Source organism: Pristiophorus japonicus, chromosome 10, assembly GCF_044704955.1.
Source record: "Pristiophorus japonicus isolate sPriJap1 chromosome 10, sPriJap1.hap1, whole genome shotgun sequence".
NCBI classification, from domain to species: Eukaryota; Metazoa; Chordata; class Chondrichthyes; family Pristiophoridae; genus Pristiophorus; species Pristiophorus japonicus.
Genome location: NC_091986.1, coordinates 217,486,319 through 217,510,822, shown reverse-complemented (window position 1 = coordinate 217,510,822; position 24,504 = coordinate 217,486,319). Strand labels below are relative to the sequence as shown.

The 24,504-nt window shown below is 46.3% G+C and overlaps 1 protein-coding gene across 1 annotated transcript in view; it reads left to right on the top strand.

Moving 5' to 3' along the window:
• The window catches only part of rsf1a (remodeling and spacing factor 1a), a 137,503-nt gene extending 113,309 nt beyond the window's left edge, over window positions 1-24,194 (top strand). The window contains exons 13-16 of the mRNA XM_070892568.1: window positions 15,869-16,076; window positions 17,352-17,548; window positions 19,566-19,751; window positions 23,227-24,194. Of these exons, the coding sequence (XP_070748669.1) occupies window positions 15,869-16,076; window positions 17,352-17,548; window positions 19,566-19,751; window positions 23,227-23,801 (1,166 nt within the window). The 3' untranslated portion in view covers window positions 23,802-24,194. The remainder of the gene's footprint in view (window positions 1-15,868; window positions 16,077-17,351; window positions 17,549-19,565; window positions 19,752-23,226) is intronic.
• The last annotated feature ends 310 nt before the right edge of the window (window positions 24,195-24,504 follow it).

The window sequence follows — 24,504 nt, the reverse complement described above, 5'->3', positions numbered from 1 at the left end:
GCTGACTTGGACCGATCCTGTCACTGCTTTCCAAATGCGCTGCTATTTCATCTTTAATAATTGATTCCAACATTTTTCCCACTACTGATGTCAGGCTAACCGGTCTATAATAACCTGTTTTCTCTCTCTCTCTCTCCTTTCTTAAAAAGTGTTGTTATATTAGCTACCCTCCAGTCTATAGAAACTGATCCAGAGTCGATAGACTGTTAGAAAATGATCACCAATGCATCCACTATTTCTAGGGCCACTTCCTTAAGTACTCTGGGATACAGACTTTCAGGCCCCGGAGATTTATCGGCCTTCAATCCCATCAATTTCCCTAACACAATTTCCCGCCTAATAACTATGTCTTTCAGTTCCTTCTTCTCACTAGACCCTTGATCTCCATTATTTCCGGAAGGTTATTTGTGTCTTCCTCAGCTTGTTCAACTGGTCTACCATTTCTTTGTTCCCCATTATAAATTCACCTGAATCTGACTGCAAGAAACCAACGTTTGTCTTCACTAATCTTTTTCTCTTCACATATCTATAGAAGCTTTTGCAGTCGGTTTTTATGTTCCCAGAAAACTTCCTCTCATTCTCCATTTTCCCACTCCTAATTAAACCCTTTGTCCTCCTCTGCTGAATTCTAAATTTCTCCCAGTCCTCAGATTTGCAGCTTTTTTTGGCCAATTTATATGCCTCTTCCTTGGATTTAACACTATCCTTAATTTCCCTTGTTAGCCACGGTTGAGCCACCTTCCCTGTATTATTTTTACCCCAGACAGGGATGTACAATTGCTGAAGTTCATCCATGTGATCTTTAAATGTCTGCCATTGCCTATCCACCATCAACCCTTCAAGTATCATTTGCCAGTCTATTCTAGCCAATTCACGTCTCATACCTTCGAAGTTACCTTTCCTTAAGTTCAGGACGCTAGTCTCTGAATTGACTGTGTAACTCTCCATCTTAATAAAGATTTCTACCATATTATGGTCACTCTTCCCCAAGGGGCCTCGCACAACAAGATTGCTAATTAGTCCTTTCTTACTACACCCAGTCTAGGATGGCCAGCCCTCTAGTTGGTTCGTCGACATATTGGTCTAGAAAACAATCCCTAATACACTCCAGGAAATCGTCCTCCACTGCATGGCTACCAGTTTGGTTAGCCCAATCAATATGTAGGTTAAAGTCGCCCATGATAACTGCTGTACCTTTATTGCACGCATCCCTAATTTCTTGTTTGATGCTGTCCCCAACCTAACAACTACTGTTTGGTGGTCTGTACACAACTGCCACCAGCGTTTTCTGCCCTTTGGTATTCCATAGCTCTACCCATACTGATTCCACATCATCCAAGCTAATGTCCTTCCTTACTATTGCGTTAATCTCCTCTTTAACCAGCAACACCACCCCCTCCTTTTCCTTTCTCTCTATCTTTCTTAAATGTTGAATACCCCTGGATGTTGCGTCCCCAGCCTTGGTCACCCTGGAGCCATGCCAATTACATCATATTCATTACTTGCTGCCTGCGCAGTTAATTCGTCCACCTTATTTCGAATACTCCTCGCGTTGAGGCACAGAGCCTTCAGGCTTGTCTTTTTAACACAGTGAAGAAGTTTCTCCTCATCTCGGTCCTAAATGGCTTACCCCTTATCCTCAGACTGTGACCCCTGGTTCTGGACTTTCCCATATGGGGATCGTATGAGAAAGTGGAGTAGAAATAGATGATCAGCCGCGACCTTATTGAATGGTGGAGCAGGCTCGAGGGGCCGAATGGCCGACTATTTCTTGTCTGCATCATCACCTTCTCTAACTTACACTTCTCCTGGATACTAAAACTGTGGCGGACCTTAGTATTACCCAAGCTTAGCATCACCTAACAATGAATAGAACAACAACTTGTATTTGTATAGCGCCTTTAACGTGGTAAACATCCCAAGGCGCACCACAGGAGCGTGATCAATCAAAATTTGACACTGAGCCGCATGAGAGTTTACGCACGAGCCCAATGCTTGGTCAAAGAGGTAGGTTTCAACGAGCATCTTAAAGGAGGAGTGAGAGGTGGAGTGTTTTAGGGAGTGATTTCCAGAGCTTGTAGCACCGGCAGCTGAAGGTGGAGCAATGGAAATCGGGGATAAGAACGTAACATAAGAAACGGGAGTGCGTGGTGTCAGGAGGCCTATAAAGGCCCAGCGGCAGCGAGAGGCGGCGGCAGTCCAAGAGGCGGGAGCAGCGTGAGTGAGGTCTATAAAGGCCCAGCGGCAGCGAGAGGCGGGAGCAGCGTGAGTGAGGTCTATAAAGGCCCAGCGGCAGCGAGAGGCGGCAGCAGTCCGAGAGGCGGGAGCAGCGTGAGTGAGGTCTATAAAGGCCCAGCGGCAGCGAGAGGCGGCGGGAGCAGCGTGAGTGAGGTCTATAAAGGCCCAGCGGCAGCGAGAGGCGGCGGGAGCAGCGTGAGTGAGGTCTATGAAGGCCCAGCGGCAGAGAGAGGCGGTGGCAGTCCGAGAGGCGGGAGTGCGTGGTGTCGGGAGGCTTATAAAGGCCCAGCGGCAGCGAGAGGCGGCGGCAGTCCAAGAGGCGGGAGCAGCGTGAGTGAGGTCTATAAAGGCCCAGCGGCAGCGAGAGGCGGGAGCAGTCCGAGAGGCGGGAGCAGCGTGAGTGAGGTCTATAAAGGCCCAGCGGCAGCGAGAGGCGGCGGCAGTCCGAGAGGCGGGAGCAGCGTGAGCGAGGTCTATAAAGGCCCAGCGGCAGCGAGAGGCGGCGGCAGTCCGAGAGGCTGGAGCAGCGTGAGTGAGGCCTATAAAGGCTCAGCTTGTACAGCTCCAGTTGGGAGAAAAAAGAAGTAGAAAGAAATCAAAAGTGGCGTCACAGCCAAAAGGGTAAGTGATTGGCTGGTGATTGGTGAGTAGCTTTTCTTTTTATTTTTTATATCAGTAAGTAACCTGTTAACAGTGTTGTCGACAAATTAAGTGTATCTAAGGGTTAAGTCATGGCAGGAGAGCTCAGTCACATGATATGCTACGTGTGCGGGAAGTGTATCCGCCTCCAGCTCCTGACGGACCGCGTTGCGGAGTTGGAGCTGAGGGTGGATTCACTCTGGAGCATCCACGATGCTGAGAATGACGTGAGTAGCACGTGTAGCGAGTTGATCTTACTGCAGGTGAAGAGTCCACAGCCAGATAGGGAATGGAAGACCAGCAGGAAGAGCAGTGCAAGGAAGGTAGTGCAGGGGTCCCCTGCGGTCATCCCCCTGCAAAACAGATACACTGCTTTGAGTACTGTTGAGGGGGATGACTCATCAGGGGAGGGCAGCAGCAGCCAAGTTCATGGCACCGTGGCTGGCTCTGCTGCACAGGAGGGCAGGAAAAAGAGTGGGAGAGCGATAGTGACAGGGGATTCAATTGTAAGGGGAATAGATAGGCGTTTCTGCGACCGCAACCGAGACTCCAAGCTGGTAGGTTGCCTCCCTGGTGCAAGGGTCAAGGATGTCTCTGAGCGGGTGCAGGACATTCTGAAAAGGGAGGGTGAACAGCCAGTTGTCGTGGTGCACATTGGTACCAACGATATAGGTTTAAAAAAAAAACGATGAGGTCCTACGAGACGAATTTAAGGAGCGAGGAGCTAAATTTTTAAAAGTAGGACCTCAAAAGTAGTAATCTCGGGATTGCTACCAGTGCCACGTGCTAGTCAGAGTAGGAATCGCAGGATAGCACAGATGAATACGTGGCTTGAGCAGTGGTGCAGCAGGGAAGGATTCAAATTCCTGGGGCATTGGAACCAGTTCTGGGGGAGGTCTGCACCTAGGCAGGACCGGAACCAATGTCCTAGGGGGAGTGTTTGCTAGTGCTGTTGGGGAGGAGTTAAACTAATATGGCAGGGGGATGGGAACCAATACAGGGAGACAGAGGGAAACAAAATGGAGAGGGAAACAAAATGGAGACAGAAACAAAAGACAGAAAGGAGATGAGTAAAAGTGGAGGGCAGAGAAACCCAAAGCAAAAAACAAAAAGGGCCAATGTACAGCAAAAGTCTAAAGGGTCAAAATGTAATAAAAAGGCAAGCCTGAAAGCTCGGTGCCTCAATGCGAGGAGTATTCGGAACCCAGGAGAGGGCTCTGAGCTAGTTAGAGTGGGTGAGAGCTCAGATGAACAGGACCGCAAGAAAGAATGCAAAAGGCAGGAGGCAAAAGAGCAGAGTAGCACTGGGGTAAGTGTACACCACAAGGTGATAGGAAGGGACAATATGTATGAATATAAAGGGGATGCAGGAGGGGTCAAAACTAAAAATCATGGTTTAAAAACTAGGATTAAAACACTCTACCTAAACGCACGCAGCATTCGAAATAAAGTAAATGAGTTGACGGCACAAATCATTACAAATGGGTATGATTTGGTGGCCATTACAGAAACGTGGTTGCAGGGTGGCCAAGACTGGGAATTAAATATATAGGGGTATCTGACGATTTGGAAAGATAGACAAAAAGGGAAAGGAGTTGGGGTAGCTCTGTTAATAAAGGATGATATCAGGGCAGTTGTGAGAGACGATATTGGCTCTAATGAACAAAATGTTGAATCATTGTGGGTTGAGATTGGAGATAGTAAGGGGAAAAAGTCACTGGTCGGCGTAGTTTATAGGCCCCCAAATAATAACTTCACGGTGGGGCGGGCAATAATCAAGGGAATAATGGAGGCATGTGAAAAAGAAACGGCAATAATCAAGGGGGATTTTAACCTACATATCGATTGGTCAACTCAAATCGCACGGGGTAGCCTTGAGGAGGAATTCATTGAATGCATACGGGATTGTTTCTTAGAACAGTATGTTACAGAACCTACAAGGGAGCAAGCTATCTTAGATCTGGTCCTGTGTAATGAGACAGGAATAATAAACAATCTACTAGTAAAAGATCCTCTCGGAATGAGTGATCACAGTATGGTTGAATTTGTAATACAGATTGAGGATGAGGAAGTTGTGTCAGAAACGAGCGTACTATGCTTAAACAAAGGGGACTACAGTGGGATGAGGGCAGAGTCGGCTAAAGCAGACTGGGAACACAGACTAAACAGTGGCACAATTGAGGAACAGTGAAGGACTTTTAAGGAGCTCTTTCATAGTGCTCAACAAAACTATATTCCAGTGAAAAAGAAGGGCGGTAAGAGAAGGGATAACCAGCTGTGGAAAACAAGGAAATAAAAGAGAGTATCAAATTAAAAACCAATGCGTATAAGGTGGCCAAGGTTAGTGGGAAACTAGCAGATTGGGAAAATTTTAAACAACAGCAAAGAATGACTAAAAAAGCAATAAAGAAAGGAAAGATAGCTTACGAAAGTAAACTTGCGCAATACATAAAAACAGATAGTAAAAGCTTTTACCGATATACCAGAAAAGAGTGACAAAAGTAAATGTTGGTCCCTTAGAAGATGAGAAGGGGGATTTAATAATGGGAAATGTGGAAATGGCTGAGACCTTAAACAATTATTTTGCTTCGGTCTTTACAGTGGAAGACACAAAAACCATGCCAAAAATTGCTGGTCACGGGAATGTGGGAAGGGAGGACCTTGAGATAATCACTATCACTAGGGGGGTAGTGCTGGACAGGCTAATGGGACTCAAGGTAGACAAGTCCCCTGGTCCTGATGAAATGCATCCCAGGGTATTAAAAGAGATGGCGGAAGTTATAGCAGATGCATTCGTTATAATCTACCAAAATTCTCTGGACTCTGCGGAGTTACCAGCGGATTGGAAAGCTGCTAATGTAACGCCTCTATTTTAAAAAAAAAAAGGGGGGGCAGACAAAAGGCAGGTAACTATAGGCTGGTTAGTTTAACATCTGTAGTGGGGAAAATGCTTGAAGCTATCATTAAGGAAGAAATAGCGGGACATCGAGATAGGAATAGTGCAATCAAGCAGATGCAACATGGATTCATGAAGGGAGGGATTCAAATTCCTGGGGCATTGGAACCGGTTCTGGGGGAGGTGGGACCAGTACAAACCGGACGGTCTGCACCTGGGCAGGACTGGAACCAATGTCCTAGGGGGAGTGTTTGCTAGTGCTGTTGGGAAGGAGTTAAACTAATATGGCAGGGGGATTGGAACCAATGCAGGGAGACAGAGGGAGACAAAAGGGAGGCAGAGGCAGGAGACGGAGGGGAGATGGGGGGTGGGGGGCGGAGAGGCCCGGGGCAGGGAACAGGAAGGGCCACTGTGCGGCAGAATTCTAAAAGGACAAAGGGTGTTAAAAAACAAGCCTGAAGGCTTTGTGTCTTAATGCAAGGAGTATCCGCAATAAGGTGGATGAATTAACTGTGCAAATAGATGTTCGCAAATATGATGTGATTGGGATTACGGAGACGTGGCTCCAGGATGATCAGGGCTGGGAACTCAACATCCAGGGGTATTCAAAATTCAGGAAGGATAGAATAAAAGGAAAAGGAGGTGGGGTAGCATTGCTGGTTAAAGAGGAGATTAATGCAATAGTTAGGAAAGACATTAGCTTGGATGATGTGGAATCTATATAGGTAGAGCTGCAGAACACCAAAGGGCAAAAAACGTTAGTGGGAGTTGTGTACTGACCTCCAAACAGTAGTAGTGATGTTGGGGAGGGCATCAAACAGGAAATTAGGGGTGCATGCAATAAAGGTGCAGCAGTTATAATGGGTGACTTTAATATGCACATAGATTGGGCTAGCCAAACTGGAAGCAATACGGTGGAGGAGGATTTCCTGGAGTGCATAAGGGATGGTTTTCTAGACCAATATGTCGAGGAACCAACTAGGGGGGAGGCCATCTTAGACTGGGTGTTGTGTAATGAGAGAGGACTAATTAGCAATCTCATTGTGCGAGGCCCCTTGGGGAAGAGTGACCATAATATGGTGGAATTCTGCATTAGGATGGAGAATGAAACAGTTAATTCAGAGACCATGGTCCAGAACTTAAAGAAGAGTAACTTTGAAGGTATGAGGCGTGAATTGGCTAGGATAGATTGGCGAATGATACTTAAGGGGTTGACTGTGGATGGGCAATGGCAGACATTTAGAGACCGCATGGATGAATTACAACAATTGTACATTCCTGTCTGGCGTAAAAATAAAAAAGGGAAGGTGGCTCAACCGTGGCTATCAAGGGAAATAAGGGATAGTATTAAAGCCAAGGAAGTGGCATACAAATTGGCCAGAAATAGCAGCGAACCTGGGGACTGGGAGAAATTTAGAACTCAGCAGAGGAGGACAAAGGGTTTGATTAGGGCAGGGAAAATGGAGTACGAGAAGAAGCTTGCAGGGAACATTAAGGCGGATTGCAAAAGTTTCTATAGGTATGTAAAGAGAAAAAGGTTAGTAAAGACAAACGTAAGTCCCCTGCAGTCAGAATCAGGGGAAGTCATAACGGGGAACAAAGAAATGGCGGACCAATTGAACAAGTACTTTGGTTCAGTATTCACTAAGGAGGACACAAACAACCTTCCGGATATAAAAGGGGTCAGAGGGTCTAGTAGGGAGGAGGAACTGAGGGAAATCTTTATTAGTCGGGAAATTGTGTTGGGGAAATTGATGGGATTGAAAGCCGATAAATCCCCAGGGCCTGATGGACTGCATCCCAGAGTACTTAAGGAGCTGGCCTTGGAAATAGCGGATGCATTGACAGTCATTTCCAACATTCCATTGACTCTGGATCAGTTCCTATTGAATGGAGGGTAGCCAATGTAACCCCACTTTTTAAAAAAGGAGGGAGAGAGAAAACAGGGAATTATAGACCGGTGAGCCTGACCTCAGTAGTGGGTAAAGTGATGGAATCAATTATTAAGGATGTCATAGAGGCGCATTTGGAAAATGGTGACATGATAGGTCCAAGTCAGCATGGATTTGTGAAGGGGAAATCATGTTTGACAAATCTTCTGGAATTTTTTGAGGATGTTTCCAGTAAAGTGGACAAAGGAGAACCAGTTGATGTGGTATATTTGGACTTTCAGAAGGCTTTCGACAAGATCCCACACAAGAGATTAATGTGCAAAGTTAAAGCACATGGGATTGGGGGTAGTGTGCTGACGTGGATTGAGAACTGGTTGTCAGACAGGAAGCAAAGAGTAGGAGTAAATGGGTACTTTTCAGAATGGCAGGCCGTGACTAGTGGGGTACCGCAAGGTTCTGTGTTGGGCCCCAGCCGTTTACATTGTACATTAATGATTTAGACGAGTGGATTAAATGTAGTATCTCCAAATTTGCGGATGACACTAAGTTGGGTGGCAGTGTGAGCTGCGAGGAGGATGCTATGAGGCTGAAGAGTGACTTGGATAGGTTAGGTGAGTGGGCAAATGCATGGCAGATGAAGTATAATGTGGATAAATGTGAGGTTATCCACTTTGGTGGTAAAAACAGAGAGACAGACTATTATCTGAATGGTGACAGATTAGGAAAAGGGAAGGTGCAACGAGACCTGGGTGTCATGGTACATCAGTCATTGAAGGTTGGCATGCAGGTACAGCAGGCGGTTAAGAAAGCAAATGGCATGTTGGCCTTCATAGCGAGGGGATTTGAGTACAGGGGCAGGGAGGTGTTGCTACAGTTGTACAGGGCCTTGGTGAGGCCACACCTGGAGTATTGTGTACAATTTTGGTCTCATAACTTGAGGAAGGACATTCTTGCTATTGAGGGAGTGCAGCGAAGATTCACCAGACTGATTCCCGGGATGGTGGGACTGACCTATCAAGAAAGACTGGATCAACTGGGCTTGTATTCACTCGAGTTCAGAAGAGTGAGAGGGGACCTCATAGAAACGTTTAAAATCCTGACGGGTTTAGACAGGTTGGATGCAGGAAGAATGTTCCCAATGTTGGGGAAGTCCAGAACCAGGGGTCACAGTCTAAGGATAAGGGGTAAGCCATTTAGGACCGAGATGAGGTGAGACTTCTTCACCCAGAGAGTGGTGAACCTGTGGAATTCTCTACCACAGAAAGTGGTTGGGTCCAATTCACTAAATATATTCAAAAGGGAGTTAGATGAAGTCCTTACTACTCGGGGGATCAAGGGGTATGGCGAGAAAGCAGGAAGGGGGTACTGAGGTTTCATGTTCAGCCATGAACTCATTGAATGGCGGTGCAGGCTAGAAGGGCTGAATGGCCTGCTCCTGCACCTATTTTCTATGTTTCTATGTTTCTATGAAGGGGAAATCATGTTTAACTAATTTACTGGAATTCTTTGAGGATATAACGAACATGGTGGATAGAGGTGTACCGATGGATTTGGTGTATTTAGATTTCCAAAAGGCATTCGGTAAGGTGCCACACAAAAGATCACTGCAGAAGATTAAGGTACGCGGAGTCAGAGGAAATGTATTAGCATGGATCGAGAATTGGCTGGCGAACAGAAAGCATCGAGTCGAGATAAATGGGTCCTTTTCGGGTTGGAAATCGGTGGTTAGTGGTGTGCCACAGGGATTGGTGCTGGGACCACAACTGTTTACAATATACATAGATGACCTGGAAGAGGGGACAGAGTGTAGTGTAACAAAATTTGCAGATGACACAAAGATTAGTGGGAAAGCGGGTTGTGTAGAGGACACAGAGAGGCTGCAAAGAGATTTAGATCGGTTAAGCGAATGGGCTAAGGTTTGGCAGATGGTATACGATGTTGGAAAATGTGAGGTCATCCACCTTGGGGGGAGAAAAAACAGTAAAAGGGAATATTATTTGAATGGGTAGAAATTTCAACATGCTGCGGTGCAGAGGGACCTGGGGGTCCTTTTGCATGAAACTCTTTTTGGAGTTTACCTGCAAAACATAAACATTAAAACCATGCCACCCACCTGGGTGAAAAATTTGTGCACAGCAGGCTGCCACAAACAGCAGCGTGATCATGACCAGATAATCTGTTTTTTTTGTTATGTTGATTGAGGGATAAATATTGGCCAGAATAATGCCATGGGATCTTTTAAATCCACTTGAGAGAGCAGACGGCACCTCTCCTTTTGCATGAATCCCAAAAAGTTTGTTTGCAGGTGCAGCTGGTAATCAGGAAGGCGAATGGAATGTTGGCCTTCATTGCGAGAGGGATGGAGTACAAAAGCAGGGAGGTCCTGCTGCAACTGATCAGGGTATTGGTGAGGCCGCACCTGGAGTACTGCGTGCAGTTTTGGTCACCTTACTTAAGGAAGGATATACTAGCTTTGGAGGGGGTACAAGACGATTCACTAGGCTGATTCCGGAGATGAGGGGGTTACCTTATGATAATAGATTGAGTAGACTGGGTCTTGACTCGTTGGAGTTCAGAAGGATGAGGGGTGATCTTATAGAAACATTTAAAATAATGAAAGAGATCGACAAGATAGAGGCAGAGAGGTTGTTTCCACTGGTCGGGGAGACTAGAACTAGGGGGCACAGCCTCAAAATACGGGGGAGCTAATTTAAAACCGAGTTTAGAAACATAGAAAATAGGTGCAGGAGTAGGCCATTCGGCCCTTCGAGCCTGCACCGCCATTCAATGAGTTCATGGCTGAACATGCAACTTCAGTACCCCATTCCTGCTTTCTCGCCATACCCCTTGATCCCCCTAGTAGTAAGGACTACATCTAACTCCTTTTGAATATATTTAGTGAATTAGCCTCAACAACTTTCTGTGGTAGAGAATTCCACAGGTTCACCACTCTCTGGGTGAAGAAGTTTCTCCTCATCACGGTCCTAAATGGCTTACCCCTTATCCTTAGACTATGACCCCTGGTTCTGGACTTCCCCAACATTGGGAACATTCTTCCTGCATCTAACCTGTCTAAACCCGTCAGAATTTTAAACGTTTCTATGAGGTCCCCTCTCATTCTTCTGAACTCCAGTGAATACAAGCCCAGTTGATCCAGTCTTTCTTGATATGCCAGTCCCGCCATCCCGGGAATCAGTCTGGTGAACCTTCGCTGCACTCCCTCAATAGCAAGAATGTCCTTCAAGTTAGGAGACCAAAACTGTACACAATACTCCAGATGTGGCCTCACCAAGGCCCTGTACAACTGTAGTAACACCTCCCTGCCCCTGTACTCAAAGCCCCTTGCTATGAAGGCCAACATGCCATTTGCTTTCTTAACCGCCTGCTGTACCTGCATGCCAACCTTCAATGACTGATGTACCATGACACCCAGGTCTCGTTGCACCTCCCCTTTTCCTAATCTGTCACCATTCAGATGATCTGTCTTCCTGTTTTTGCCCCCAAAGTGGATAACCTCACATTTATCCACATTATACTGCACCTGCCATGCATTTGTCCATTCAGCTAACCTGTCCAAGTCACCCTGCAGCCTCTTAGCATCCTCCTCATAGCTCACACCGCCACCCAGCTTAGTGTCATCTGCAAACTTGGAGATATTGCGTTCAATTCTTTCATTTAAATCATTGATGTATATTGTAAATAGCTGGGGTCCCAGCACTGAGCCCTGCGGCATCTCACTGGTCGCTGCCTGCCAATCTGAAAAAGACCCGTTTATCCCGACTCTCTGCTTCCTGTTTGCCAACCAGTTCTCTATCCACGTCAATGCATTACCCCCAATACCATGTGCTTTAATTTTGCACTCCAATCTCTTGTGTGGGACCTTGTCAAAAGCCTTTTGAAAGTCCAAATACACCACATCCACTGGTTCTCCCTTGTCCACTCTACTAGTTCCATCCTCAAAAAATTCTAGAAGATTTGTCAAGCATGATTTCCCTTTCATAAATCCATGCTGACTTGGACCGATCCTGTCACTGCTTTCCAAATGCGCTGCTATTTCATCATCATTAATAATTGATTCCAACATTTTCCCCACCACCGCTGTCAGGCTAACCGGTCTATAATTCACTGTTTGCTCTCTCCCTCCTTTTTTTAAAAAGTGGTGTTGCATTAGCTACCCTCCAGTCCACAGGAACGGATCCAGAGTCATTAGAATGTTGGAAAATGATGACCCATGCATCCACTATTTTTAGGGCCACTTCCTTAAGTACTCTGGAATGCAACCTATCGGGCCCTGGGGATTTATCGGCCTTCAGTCCCATCAATTTCCCTAACACAATTTCCTGACTAATAAGTATTTACTTCAGTTCCTCCTTTTCGCTAGACCCTCGAACCCCTAGGAACACTTTGGCCCCTCGAGCCTGCTCCGCCATTCAGTAAGATCATAACTGATCTGATCCTGGGCTCAGCTCCACTTCCCCGCCCGCTCCCCATAACCCTTCACTCCCTTAGCGCTCAAAGATCTGTCTATCTCCACCTTAAATATATTCAATGACCCAGCCTCCACAGCTCTCTGGGACAGAGAATTCCACAGATTTACAACCCTCAGAGAAGGAATTCCTCCTCATCTCCGTTCTAAATGGGCGGCCCCTTATTCTGAGATTATGTCCCTAATTCTAGATTCCTCCACGAGGGGAAATATCCTCTCTGCATCTACCTTATCTAGCCCCCTCAGTATCTTATATGTTTCAATAAGATCACTTTTCATTCTTCTAAACTCCCAACGAGAATAGGATCAACCTTTCCTTCGTAAGTCAACCTCTTCATCTCTGGAATCAACCTAGTGAACCTTCTCTGAACTGTCTCCAATGCAAGTATATCCCTGCTTAAAAAAACGAGACCAAAACTGTACAGAGCACACCAGGTCCCCCTCTCCTGCAGCATTTTATCATTTCTCTCCATTTAGATAATTTGCTCTTTTATTTTTCCTGCCAAAGTGGATAACCTCACGCTTTCCCACATTATACTCCATCTACCAAATTTTTGCCCACTCACTTAGCCTGTCTATATCCCTTTGCAGATTTTTTATGTCCTTCTCACAACTTGCTTTCCCACCTATCTTTCGACCATCAGCAAACTTATCTACATTACACTTGGTCCCTTCATCCAAGTCATTAATATAGTTTGTAAATAGTTGAGGCCCCAGCACCGATCCCTGCGGCACCCCACCAGTTACCGTTTGCCAATCAGAAAAAGACCCATTTATCCCAACTCTGTTAGTTAGCCAATCCGCTATCCATGCTAATATGTTACCGCCAACCACGTGAGCTTTTATCTTGTGCAGTAATCTTTTATGTGGCACCTTTATCCTAATGCCTGCTGGAAATCCAAATACACCACATCCACTGGTTCCCCTTCATCCAACCTGCTCGTTACATCCTGAAAGAACTCCAGCAAATTTGTCAAACATGATTTCCCTTTCATAAAACCATGCTGACTCTGCTTGACTGTATTATGCTTTTCAAAATGTCCTGCCACTGCTTCATTAATAATGTACTCCAGCATGTTTCCAACAACAGATGTTAGGCTAACTGGTCTATAGTTTTGTGTTTTCTGTCTGCGTCCTTTTTTAAATAGGGGCGTTACATTTGCGGTTTTCCAATCCGCTGGGACCTCTCCAGAATCCAGGGAATTTTGGTAGATTACAATTAATGCATTCACTATCTCTGCAGCCACTTCTTTTAAGACCCTAGGATGCAGGCCATCAGGTCCAGGGGATTTGTCCGCCTTTAGTTCCATTATTTTACCGAGTACTACTTCATTAGTAATTGTGTTAAGTTCTTCCCTCCCCATAGCCCCTTGATTATCTATTATTGGGATGTTTTTAGTGTCTTCTGCCGTGAATACCGATACAAAATATTTGTTCAAAGTCTCTGCCATTTCCTGTTCCCCATTATTAATTCCCCAATCTCATCCTCTAAGGGACCAACGTTTACTTTGGCTACCCTCTTCCTTTTTATATATCTGTAGAAGCTCTTACTATCTGGGGATTAAATGTAGTATCTCCAAATTTGCGGATGACACTAAGTTGGGTGGCAGTGTGAGCTGCGAGGAGATGCTATGAGGCTGCAGAGTGACTTGGATAGGTTAGGTGAGTGGGCAAATGCATGGCAGATGAAGTATAATGTGAATAAATGTGAGGTTATCCACTTTGGTGGTAAAAACAGAGAGACAGACTATTATCTGAATGGTGACAGATTAGGAAAAGGGGAGGTGCAATGAGACCTGGGTGTCATGGTACATCAGTCATTGAAGGTTGGCATGCAGGTACAGCAGGCGGTTAAGAAAGCAAATGGCATGTTGGCCTTCATAGCGAGGGGATTTGAGTACAGGGGCAGGGAGGTGTTGCTACAGTTGTACAGGGCCTTGGTGAGGCCACACCTGGAGTATTGTGTACAGTTTTGGTCTCCTAACTTGAGGAAGGACATTCTTGCTATTGAGGGAGTGCAGCGAAGGTTCACCAGACTGATTCTCGGGATGGCGGGACTGACATATCAAGAAAGACTGGATCAACTGGGCTTGTATTCACTGGAGTTCAGAAGAATGAGAGGGGATCTCATAGAAACGTTTAAAATTCTGATGGGTTTAGACAGGTTAGATGCAGGAAGAATGTTCCCAATGTTGGGGAAGTCCAGAACCAGGGGTCACAGTCTAAGGATAAGGGGTAAGCCATTTAGGACCGAGATGAGGAGAAACTTCTTCACCCAGAGAGTGGTGAACCTGTGGAATTCTCTACCACAGAAAGTTGTTGAGGCCAATTCACTAAATATATTCAAAAAGGAGTTAGATGAAGTCCTTACTACTAGGGGTATGGCGAGAAAGCAGGAAGGGCGTACTGAAGTTGCATGTTCAGCCATGAACTCATTGAATGGCGGTGCAGGCTCGAAGGGCCGAATGGCCTACTCCTGCACCTGTTTTCTATGTTTATATTTCTTGCTAGTTTACTCTCATTATCTATCCTCCCTCTCTATTAATTTTTTAGTTGACCGTTGCTGGTTTTTAAGTGTTTTCTAATCCTCTGGCCTCCCACTAATCTTGGCAACTTTGTAAGCCATGGTTTTCAATTTGATAGCAACCTTTACTTCCTTAATTAGCCATGGATGGCTCTCCCTTCTCTTAGTCTTTCCTTCTCACTGCGATATATTTTTGCTGAGTTATGAAATATCACCTTAAATGTCTGCTACTGTTTATCAACTGCCTTACACTATAATCTATTTTTCCAGTCCACTTTAGCCAACTGTGCCTTCATCCCTTTTTAATCACCTTTATTTAAGATCAGGGCACTGGTGTGAGATCCAGCTTTCTCTCCCTCCAACTGAACTTGAAATTCAACCATGCTATGATCACTCTTTCCTAGAGGATCCTTTACTGGGAGATCATTTATTAGTCTGTCTCATTACACCGTACCAGATCCACAATAGCCTGCACTCTGGATGGTTCCGTAATGTACTGTTCAAGGAAACTATCCAGGATACACTCTTTTGAACTTTTACTCGAGGCTACCCTGGCCAATTTGATTTGTCCAATCAATATGACGGTTACAATTGCCCATGATTATTGCCGTACCTTTCTTACAAGCCTCCATTATTACTTGATTTATACCCCGTCCAACAGTGTTAAGGGGCCTATAGACTACACCCACCAATGACTTCTTCCACTTATTATTTCTTATCTCCATCCAAACTGATTCTACATCTTGATCTTCTGAGCCAGTATCATTTCTTACTACTGCCCTGATCTCATCCTTTATGAACAGAACCACCCACCTCCTTTTCCTTTCTGTCTATGGATGCACAAGAGGCCAGAATTAGAGGAGTGCAGAGATCTCTGAGGGTTTTAGGGCTGGAGGAGGTTGCAGAGATGGGAAAGGGTGAGGCCATGGAGGGATTTGAAAACAATGACTTATCTCCTCATCTACTTTTTTCCCCAAAGTCACTGGGACTGCGGGGATTGGCCCTTTGGACCTCAGTTTTTAAACAAATAAAAGATTGCTTTATTTGAATTTCCTTAGCGGTAAACTGGATTTCAGCCTTGTGATTTGCAGGAACAAAATCTGTTGAAGTCTCGTAGGAAAGTCAATCCATCACTCGGAGCCATGTTACCATTTTGGACATTGTATGATTTTTGTAATACACTATTCCAATAGGTGCGGGAAAAGGCAAAGACATGGCAAATATCACTGGACAATCCCTTGGCAAAGACATCTCCACAATACTCGCAGAGTCTAAGGAGGTCAAGCGGCCCCCACGGGAAGCTGCCTGCCGACGCAAGAAAAGGCGAAGACTGAATGACCTTGACAGCGATAGCACGCTTGAAGATGAAGAGAGTGAGGAAGAGTTCAAGATAAGTGAAAGGTGAAGTATGATTTCCTCCTCACCCTTTTGAGCTTTTGTAGGGAGAGGCGGAGGGAGGCCATTCAGCCCCTCGAGCCTGTTCCGTTATTCAATCAGATCATGGTTTACTTTCCTTTTCTCCACTATCGCTTGATACCCTTACCATCCAAATATCCAGGAATCTCAGTCGTGACCCAGTATTCGCAGCCTTTTGCTGGAGAGAATTCCAGATTTCCACCACCCTTTGTGTGCAAAAGTGCTCGCTGCTGAATCAGCCTTGCTGTAATTTTATGATTGTGCCTCCTTGTTCTTGCTTCTCCATCCTAAGGCGCTTCACAGCAGTGTTACGTATAAGATTGATGGAAACGTATAAGATTATGATGGAAACGTATAAGATTATGATGGAAACGTATAAGATTATGATGGAAACGTATAAGATTATGATGGAAACGTATAAGATTATGATGGAAACGTATAAGATTATGAGGGGGCTCCACAAGTTGGATGCAGAGAGGCTCTTTCCACTGATCGGGGCGACTAGAACTAGAGGGCATAATTTTAGAATAAGGGGCCACCCATTTAAAACTGAGATGAGGAGGAATTTCTTAGCGTGTTGTAAATCTGTGGAATTTGCTGCCTCCGGGAGCTGTGCAGGCTTAGTCATTGAATATATTTAAGACAGAGATAGACAGTTGCTTAACCGATAAGGAAATAAGGGGTTATGGGGAGCGGGCAGGGAAGTGGACCTCAGTCCATTATCGGATCAGCCAAGATCATGTTAAATGGCAGAGCAGGGGGTCAAATAAATGGCCTACTCCTGCTCCTATTTCTTATGTTCTTAAGTAAGACAAAACAAATAAATTTGACACCGAGCCTAAGAAGAAATTATGCCAAATGATCAAAAGCTTGGTCAAAGAGCTAGGTTTTAAGGAGCGTCTTAAAGGAGGATAGAGAGGTAGAAAGGCGGAGAGGGAGGGAGTTCCAGAGCTCAGGACCCAGGCAGCTGAAGGCCCGGCCACCAATGGCTGACCAATTATAATCAGGGATGCTCAAGAGGGCAGAAATTGAGGAGCGCAGACATTGCGGGAAGTGAGGGGTGGGGGGGGTGCGGGGGTTGGGTGTTGTGAGGCTAGAGGAGGTTACAGAGATGGGGAGGGGCAAGGCAATGGTGGGATTTGTAAACCAGGATGAGAATTTTGAAATCGAGGGCACTTGTGTACCACAGCATGCCAGTGATGAACCACGGTTAACGGAAAGGGTGGCCGTTTTTTTTTAAAGTATTTCTCTGTTTAGCAGTGAGGAAGAGTTTGAGATCTCTGAGCGAGATAGCGAGGCTGACCCTGGCTCAAATGAAGAAGAGGGTTTCGAAGTCCGCCGACGGGGAAGGCACTGGAAATATGTGGAACCAATGAGGCGGAGTCGGAGGTTAAGAGGAAGAGAAGTTAAAAAGAGATATTCGGATGAGGACGAGGAGGAGGAAGGAGAACACGAAGGTACAAAGTGTTTCAATGCCTCTGATTGTTTTCCCCCACTCCAGTCAGTTTCCTCCTGCTCCCTACCCTGAAGTTCCTGGTCTTCAGCTCCACAGTCACCAACATGTGTGAGGCCAGATTAAAAAAACGGAAGACTGGGATTTATTTTGAGCCTTTCCTGACCCCGTGGATGTCCCAAAGCCCTTAACAGTGCTTCCGGTGTCTAAGGCTTAGTACTCAACTCTACAACCATTTACACTTCTAATTGCTGTGTCTGGTTTATATATTGTGAAAAACTTTAGTTGCAAGAAATGTTTTTTTACATAAAAAGAAAGACTTGCATTTCTATAGCGGCTTTACAGCCAATGAAGTACTTTACGAAGCGTAGTCACTACTGTAATGTGGATAACGCGGCAGCCATTTTGTGCACAGCAAGCTCCCACACACAGCAATGTGATGACCAGATAATCTGTTTTTGTTATGTTGATTGAGGAATAAATATTGGGCCAGGACACCAGGGATAACTTCTTTTGATAGTGCCATGGGATCTTTTAGGTCCACCTGAGAGAGCAGACAGGGCCTCGGTTTAACGTCTCCTCTAAAAGATGGCACCTCCGGCAGTGCAGTGGAGGACTCCCTCAATACCGCACTGGAGTGTAATCCACAAAAGTCCAGGCTGTTCTCCAGTGCAGTGCTGAGGGAGCACCGCACTGTCAGAGGTGCTGTCTTTCGGATGAGCCATTAAACCGAGGCCCCATCTGTCCTCGAGTGGACATAAAAGATCCCATGGCACTATTTCGAAGAAGAGCAGGGGAGTTATCCCCGGTGCTCTGGACAATATTTATCCTTCAAACAACATCACTAAAACAGATTATCTGGTCATTATCTCGTTTCTGTTTGTGGGAGCTTGCTGTGCGCGATTGCTGCGATTCCCACATTACAATAGTGACTACACTTCAAAAAGTACTTCATTGGCCGTAAAGTGGTCGTGAAAGGTGCTGTAGAATTGGCCTTTGCAATCTGTCAAATTTGACCGATCATACGCATCCCCACAGGAAAGACATCTGCGCGACAGAGATTGCGCTATTTGCCCAACTCTTGCCGAACGAGTGTCCTTCAAACTCTTACGCCTGGAAAAGCAGGCATATAGCCTACTTTTACCAGAGTAAGAGTTTTAAAACAGAAAAATTAAATGTAATTACTCACTTTTAAATTTAAAAACCCTGTTCATTAAAACAAGTTTATTTTGAACTCTATTAAAACACATCAAAATTAAAATTCCCCCAAATAATTACTTTTTCTAAAACCTTCAATTTCAATTAATTTTAAATAAGTGAGGTGTTTTTTTTTTTAATTTGTTGTGTTTCTTGTTTTGGGGGGTGGGGATGGGGGGGGTATTCTCATTGTATTTACGGGCTCCCATTGCTATCAGAGTTCCCATTATCAGTGAGAATACTAGATAGTGATTGGTGATCCAGGCCCACGTGATTCCAGCCTGTATTTTCATATCTGGAAGACATGTTCCCGTACGCTGCACAGCGAATGAAGGTCTCCGACTGGATTCCTCTGTGGCCACCAGGTATTTTCGTAGATTTTTTTCCGGGTTGGAGGCGTTCCTCCGACCGCAGTTTTAATGTAGGGGAACGACCCCGTGCTTCTGATTCTGTTCGAACTTTGCATGCATTAAAAACTTAAGTTTTTAAAAAAGTTTCCAAGTGATCCATCAAGACAAAGCAAGAGGTTTTTAAGAACTGGCTTTCACACCAGACTAGAGTCTGATCACACCCAGCGCGACATCCCAAGTGGTGTGAAACGGGGAGTTTGATCAGATGAAAGAAAAAAAGATTTTGCGATTTTCCCCCTTCGGTGGTTCAGTTCAGGGCTTGGCTCTCGGGACAACTGCCGTAGGTTTTTCCTTTAAGGCTGCTACTTTGCGAGTTCTTTCCAACGATGTGAAAAAAAAAGCCTTCCGTGACGTGACTGAGGCTTTCGTGGCTGTCGAGTTGCTGGGTGTACTTACAGATCTCCCGTTCTGCAGAGAGCGAAGGGTCGAGTTGTTACAGCGATCTGCTGGACATGAGGAGGAGGCGATCGAAGCGAAATCAGGCTAAAAAAGTGAATTACAGAGAGGATTCCGAATCGGAGAAATCCATGAAAAGTGGCGCGAGTCGGAAGGAGAGGCTCCGGGGACACAAGCGGAGGCTGTACATTACAGCGAGCGACGGTAAGATAATCGTTCTCCACTCTAGTGGATCTTGTAACGCATTTGTCCAGGGGCTGCGATGGTCGTGATTGGAGAAAGGTTTGCAGTTTTAGCGAAATCCCACGGCTTATTCCAGGGATGTCCAACCCCCGGCTCCCCTCCAGCCCTGGCCAACTGGCCAGTAAAGCAACTTACTTCTGACTCGTGCTCGAGTATTATTAATCTGCTGGTCTGTTCTGTTTGAATTTTGTGGACTTGGAAGTCTTTTTTTTTTAAAATACTGTTTATTGGTGAATAAATCTTCAATCTAATCTTCAATTCCATCATAGGCAGTCCCTCGAAACGAGGATGACTTGCTTCCACGCCAAAAAAAAGACGAGTTCACAGGTGTTTCGAATGAAGGGCCCGATCTACATCTTCAAGGGTGGAAGATGCCTGTGCGTGGATTTTTTTTAACGTGGGGTGACCGTTGCACACCAGCCACCACACGGGGCTTGACAGAGCCAGGTCTTGGTCCAGTGGCAAGGGTTAACCAGGACGACTGGAGACCTGCTCTGCTGCATGGACCTAGTGTGCACACATATCGCACAGTGTGGGCTGGGCCCGTGCTGCCCCTGGGCTCCTGGCCCCGAACTCGCGCCTCTCCTCGGCCCCAATCACATCCCTCTACAATCTCTCGCCGCTCCTTCGCCCTGACCTCGCCGCTCCTGCTGTACCTGCCCACGCTCCAATCACCGACCTGGACCTTGATGACATCACTCTTCGCTGCCGTCGCCCTCCTGCACCCAGCTCGTGCTGCTGCCTGGAGGCGTATGCCTCCACGCTGCTCCCAGGCCGCTCCCGGGCTGCCGCTCACCGCTCCTTTTATGGCCCCGACCTGCCGCTGGTGTTCTCACGCAGGTCGGGGCCTCCACGCTGCTGCGTGGCCTCCTCCTGTGCTGTACGGTGCTGTAACTCACTGATGCTTGCCGTGTGATAAATGAAGACAGTGGCATTATCTGGAATCTAAAGACCACATAAGTGGGATGGAATTAGTTACTTGTGCCCAGCACCGAAGCACTGACCACACTCGACCAGCTCCGCTGGGCGGCCCACATTGTTCGCACTCCCGACATGACACTCCCAAAGCAAGAGCTCTACTCGGAACTCCTTCACAGCAAACGAGCCCCAGGTGGGCAGAGGAAACGTTTCAAGGACACCCTCAAAGCCTCCCTGATAAAATGCAACATCCCCACCAACACCTGGGAGTCCCTGGCCAAAGACCAGTCCGCCCTAAGTGGAGGAAGAGCATCCGGGAGGGCGCTGAGCACCTCGAGTCTCGTCGCCGAGAGCTTGTAGAAAGCAAGTGCAGGCAGCGGAAGGAGCGTGCGGCAAACCAGTCCCACCCTCCCTTTCCCTCAACCACTGTCTGTCCCACCTGTGACAGAGACTGTAATTCCTGTATTGGACTGTTCAGTCACCTGAGAACTCATTTTAAGAGTGGAAGCAAGTCTTCCTCGATTCTGAGGGACTGCCTATGATGATGATGACTTGTCAGGCACCATAGAATCTCACAGCACAGAAGGAGGCCATTCGGCCCATCGTGCCTGTGCCAGCTCTTTAAAAGAGCGATTCACTTAGTCCCACTCTCCCCTGTTCTTTCCCCATAGCTCTACAATTGTCTCTCTTTCAAGTATTTATCCAATTCCCATTGGACATTTGCGAATGAATGATTCCACCACCCTTTCAGGCAGTGCATTCCAAATCATAGTAACTCGCTGCGTTTAAAAAAAAATGTTTTATAAAAAAAAAAATCTCCTGTTCTCTCCTCTGGAATGAATTCAATTGGTGCAGACCAATTAATTGCTCCCGCTACCTGCTTGCACCACTGTGTTATGCTGTGATGGGACGCAGTGGTAATTTACAGCTGCCTTAGTTCAATAACTTGTAACTTAAGCCTACACACTGTGGGCACTTTAAAGAAACAGACCTCAAAATTGGATGAGGAAACTGTTCTAAAGCAAGGAAAAATGCATGGAAAGAGGAAAGGTGCTTTATTTTTTTTAATCAAAAGTCTGCATAAAATCCTTTCCCACAACCTCTACCTATTAACATCTCGTATTGAAAGTTCCTATTCTCTTAAAGGGGCTGCTTGGAGGGAGTGCAGCGTAGGTTTACCAGAATGAGACCCGGACTCCAGGGGTTATGTTACGAGGAGAGATTACACAAATTAGGGTTGTATTCCCTGCAATTTAGCAGGTTAATGAATGACTTGATCGGAGTTCTCAAGATACTGAGGAGAATAGATAGAGTAAATATTTCCGCTGGTTGGGGAATCTAGGACTAGGGGGCACAGTCTAAAAATTAGAGCCAGATCTTTCAGGAGCGAAATTAGGAAACACTTCTACATACAAAGAGTGGTAGAAGTTTGGAACTCTTCCTCAAATGACAGTTGATGCTGGGGGTCAATTGTTAATTTTATATCTGAGATGGATAGATTTTTGTGAATCAACAGTGTTGAGGGTAATGGGCCAAATACAGGTATATGGAGTTAGGTCACAGATCAGCCATGATCTCATTGAATGGCGGAACAGGCTCGAGGGGCTGAATGGTCTCCTGTTCCCATGTTTTCCCCTGCTCTGTTGGCTGTAAGAGTCTGTATGAAATCAGTCCTAGCAGTTGCCGTCGAGTTGCTTCTAGGCATGAAGTCGGAGCACGAAATTTCCCCTAATTCGGGGATATCGTTTAATGGATGGATGGTACGGGAAATCGAAAATACCACAATAGGCGCAATCTGTTCTTTTGGGGGGGGGGGGGGGGGGGGATGGGTGGCACTTTATTGGGTCAGAGCAGTAGGAGCTGTACCGGCCATCTCACATGGCCCAGGAGTTCCTCACAAACTAACATTCCCCACCTTGACTAGCAAAAAAAAATTGTCACTTTACAAAAATAAAACCAATTTAAAAAAAAAAAACTTATCAATGCAAATTTCAATTAAGTAGGTTAGGCAGGACCAGGGGTCACACATTTAAGTTGTGTAGGGCTAATTCTAGGTTAGATGTCAGGAGGTGGTGATTTTTTTCCCCCAGAGGATAGTAGACCTCTGGAACAAACTGCCCTCTTGTGTGGTGGATGCAAACTCGCTGAATCCCCTTCAAGTGAAGGCTGGATTTGTTTTTGGCTGCGGCGGAGATGAACTCTTACAGAAGGTAGGTACTGCAGGGAATTTAATGGCCAGAGTGATCATCTGGACTAGTTTCCATCGCCTGGATGGGTCGGAGGTGTATTTCCCAGATTTTCCCCTTCCCAAATTGGCCTGGGGTTTTTTCTGTTTTTTTTTTTAAGTGTGCCTCTCCCAGGAGATCACGTGGTTTCGGGTAGGGGTGAGGAGTGTCTATGTTGTGATACACAAGGTGTGGCAATTGTGTGGGACAGGCTGGATGGACCAGAGGGTCTTTACCTGTCCGTCATTGTTCGTATGTTCGCAAAGCAAAAATGAATTTTATTTTTCCCCCAGAGAGCTCCGGGAGCAGAAGTTCGGACGAGGAGCGGGGAAAGGAGCGGCCTCAGCGGAAACGACGGAACTGGATCGAGGACGAGGAGGAGGATGATGAGGAGGAGGAGGAGGAAGAGAAGGAAGACGAGACACTGCCGGCGAGCAAACTCTCCTCCAAGCCGCCCGCACCTTGCGGCAAGAAGCCTGTGTACCGGCTGATGAGCGACGAGGAGGACGAGGAGGAGGAGGAGGGGGAGCAGGAGGAACAGCAGGAGGAGGAAGAGGCGGCGACGACAAAGGAGGAAGCCGGCTCTTTGGACAGCGGTCTGGCGGAGCTACCCTCCACCAACGGACAGAGCCCGCGGCAGGCGGCCGAGCGCACAGCCAGCCGGACCGCCAACCAGAACCAAACGGCCAAGGACACTAACCCTACTCCCAGCCCGGAGCTGAACGGAGCCTGCCCAGGGGTGGCCCCGGAGTCGGGAGTGGCGCCGGCACAGGGAGCGGGAGGGGAAGGTGGCGGGGAGGAGGATGAAGACGATCTCTTGGGAGTAACTGACCTTGTAGAATATGTTTGTAATAATGAACAAGTATAAGAACTCTTTTTACACTAGTTTAAATAATTTATTCCATACTAGCTGTACATCAGGCCAGTTATTGTGTGTCTTTTTATTTGATTGTTTCCCTGTCCCTCACTACACCAGAGAGCAAGACTTTCCTGCACCCACATTCTCTTTATCCCCCTAACTCTGACCTACTTCCCCCTCACCCCCCTGCCCCCACCCCCATAAGATGACCAATAATTAACACAGTAGGTTCCCTTTTACATGTTTTTATTTCGCTGTAGTTGCCTTTTATTTTTGTGGTCCTATATAATTTCAGTTGAAAAAAGGTCCATTGCAGGTTTGTTTTTTTTTCAAAGAGAAGAAAATTATTGACACTGAATTCAGGGCTCAAAAGTTCCCCCAAGCAGGCAGGTGAAAAGTGGGGAGGGGGGGCGGGTGGGTGGGTGGGGGGGGGGGGGGGGGGGAAGAGAAGAAGAAAATTCCTCATTCCAGAAAGATTGTTTTGACCCTCTTAATGTCTGTCTTTTTTTAAACAAATATATATATATATATCTATACATAAAAAAAGACTTTCTAAGTGTGTTGTGTAGTGTCCTGACACCACTGAGTACGTCATGTGGACCTGGTTCCAAAATGTTTCTGAACGAACACCAAATTTTAGCTGTAGGCGGCGTTTAGCGCTTCGCGATCGTAGTCACATGTGCAGGACTCCCAGTAGCTGGTGGCCATTTTG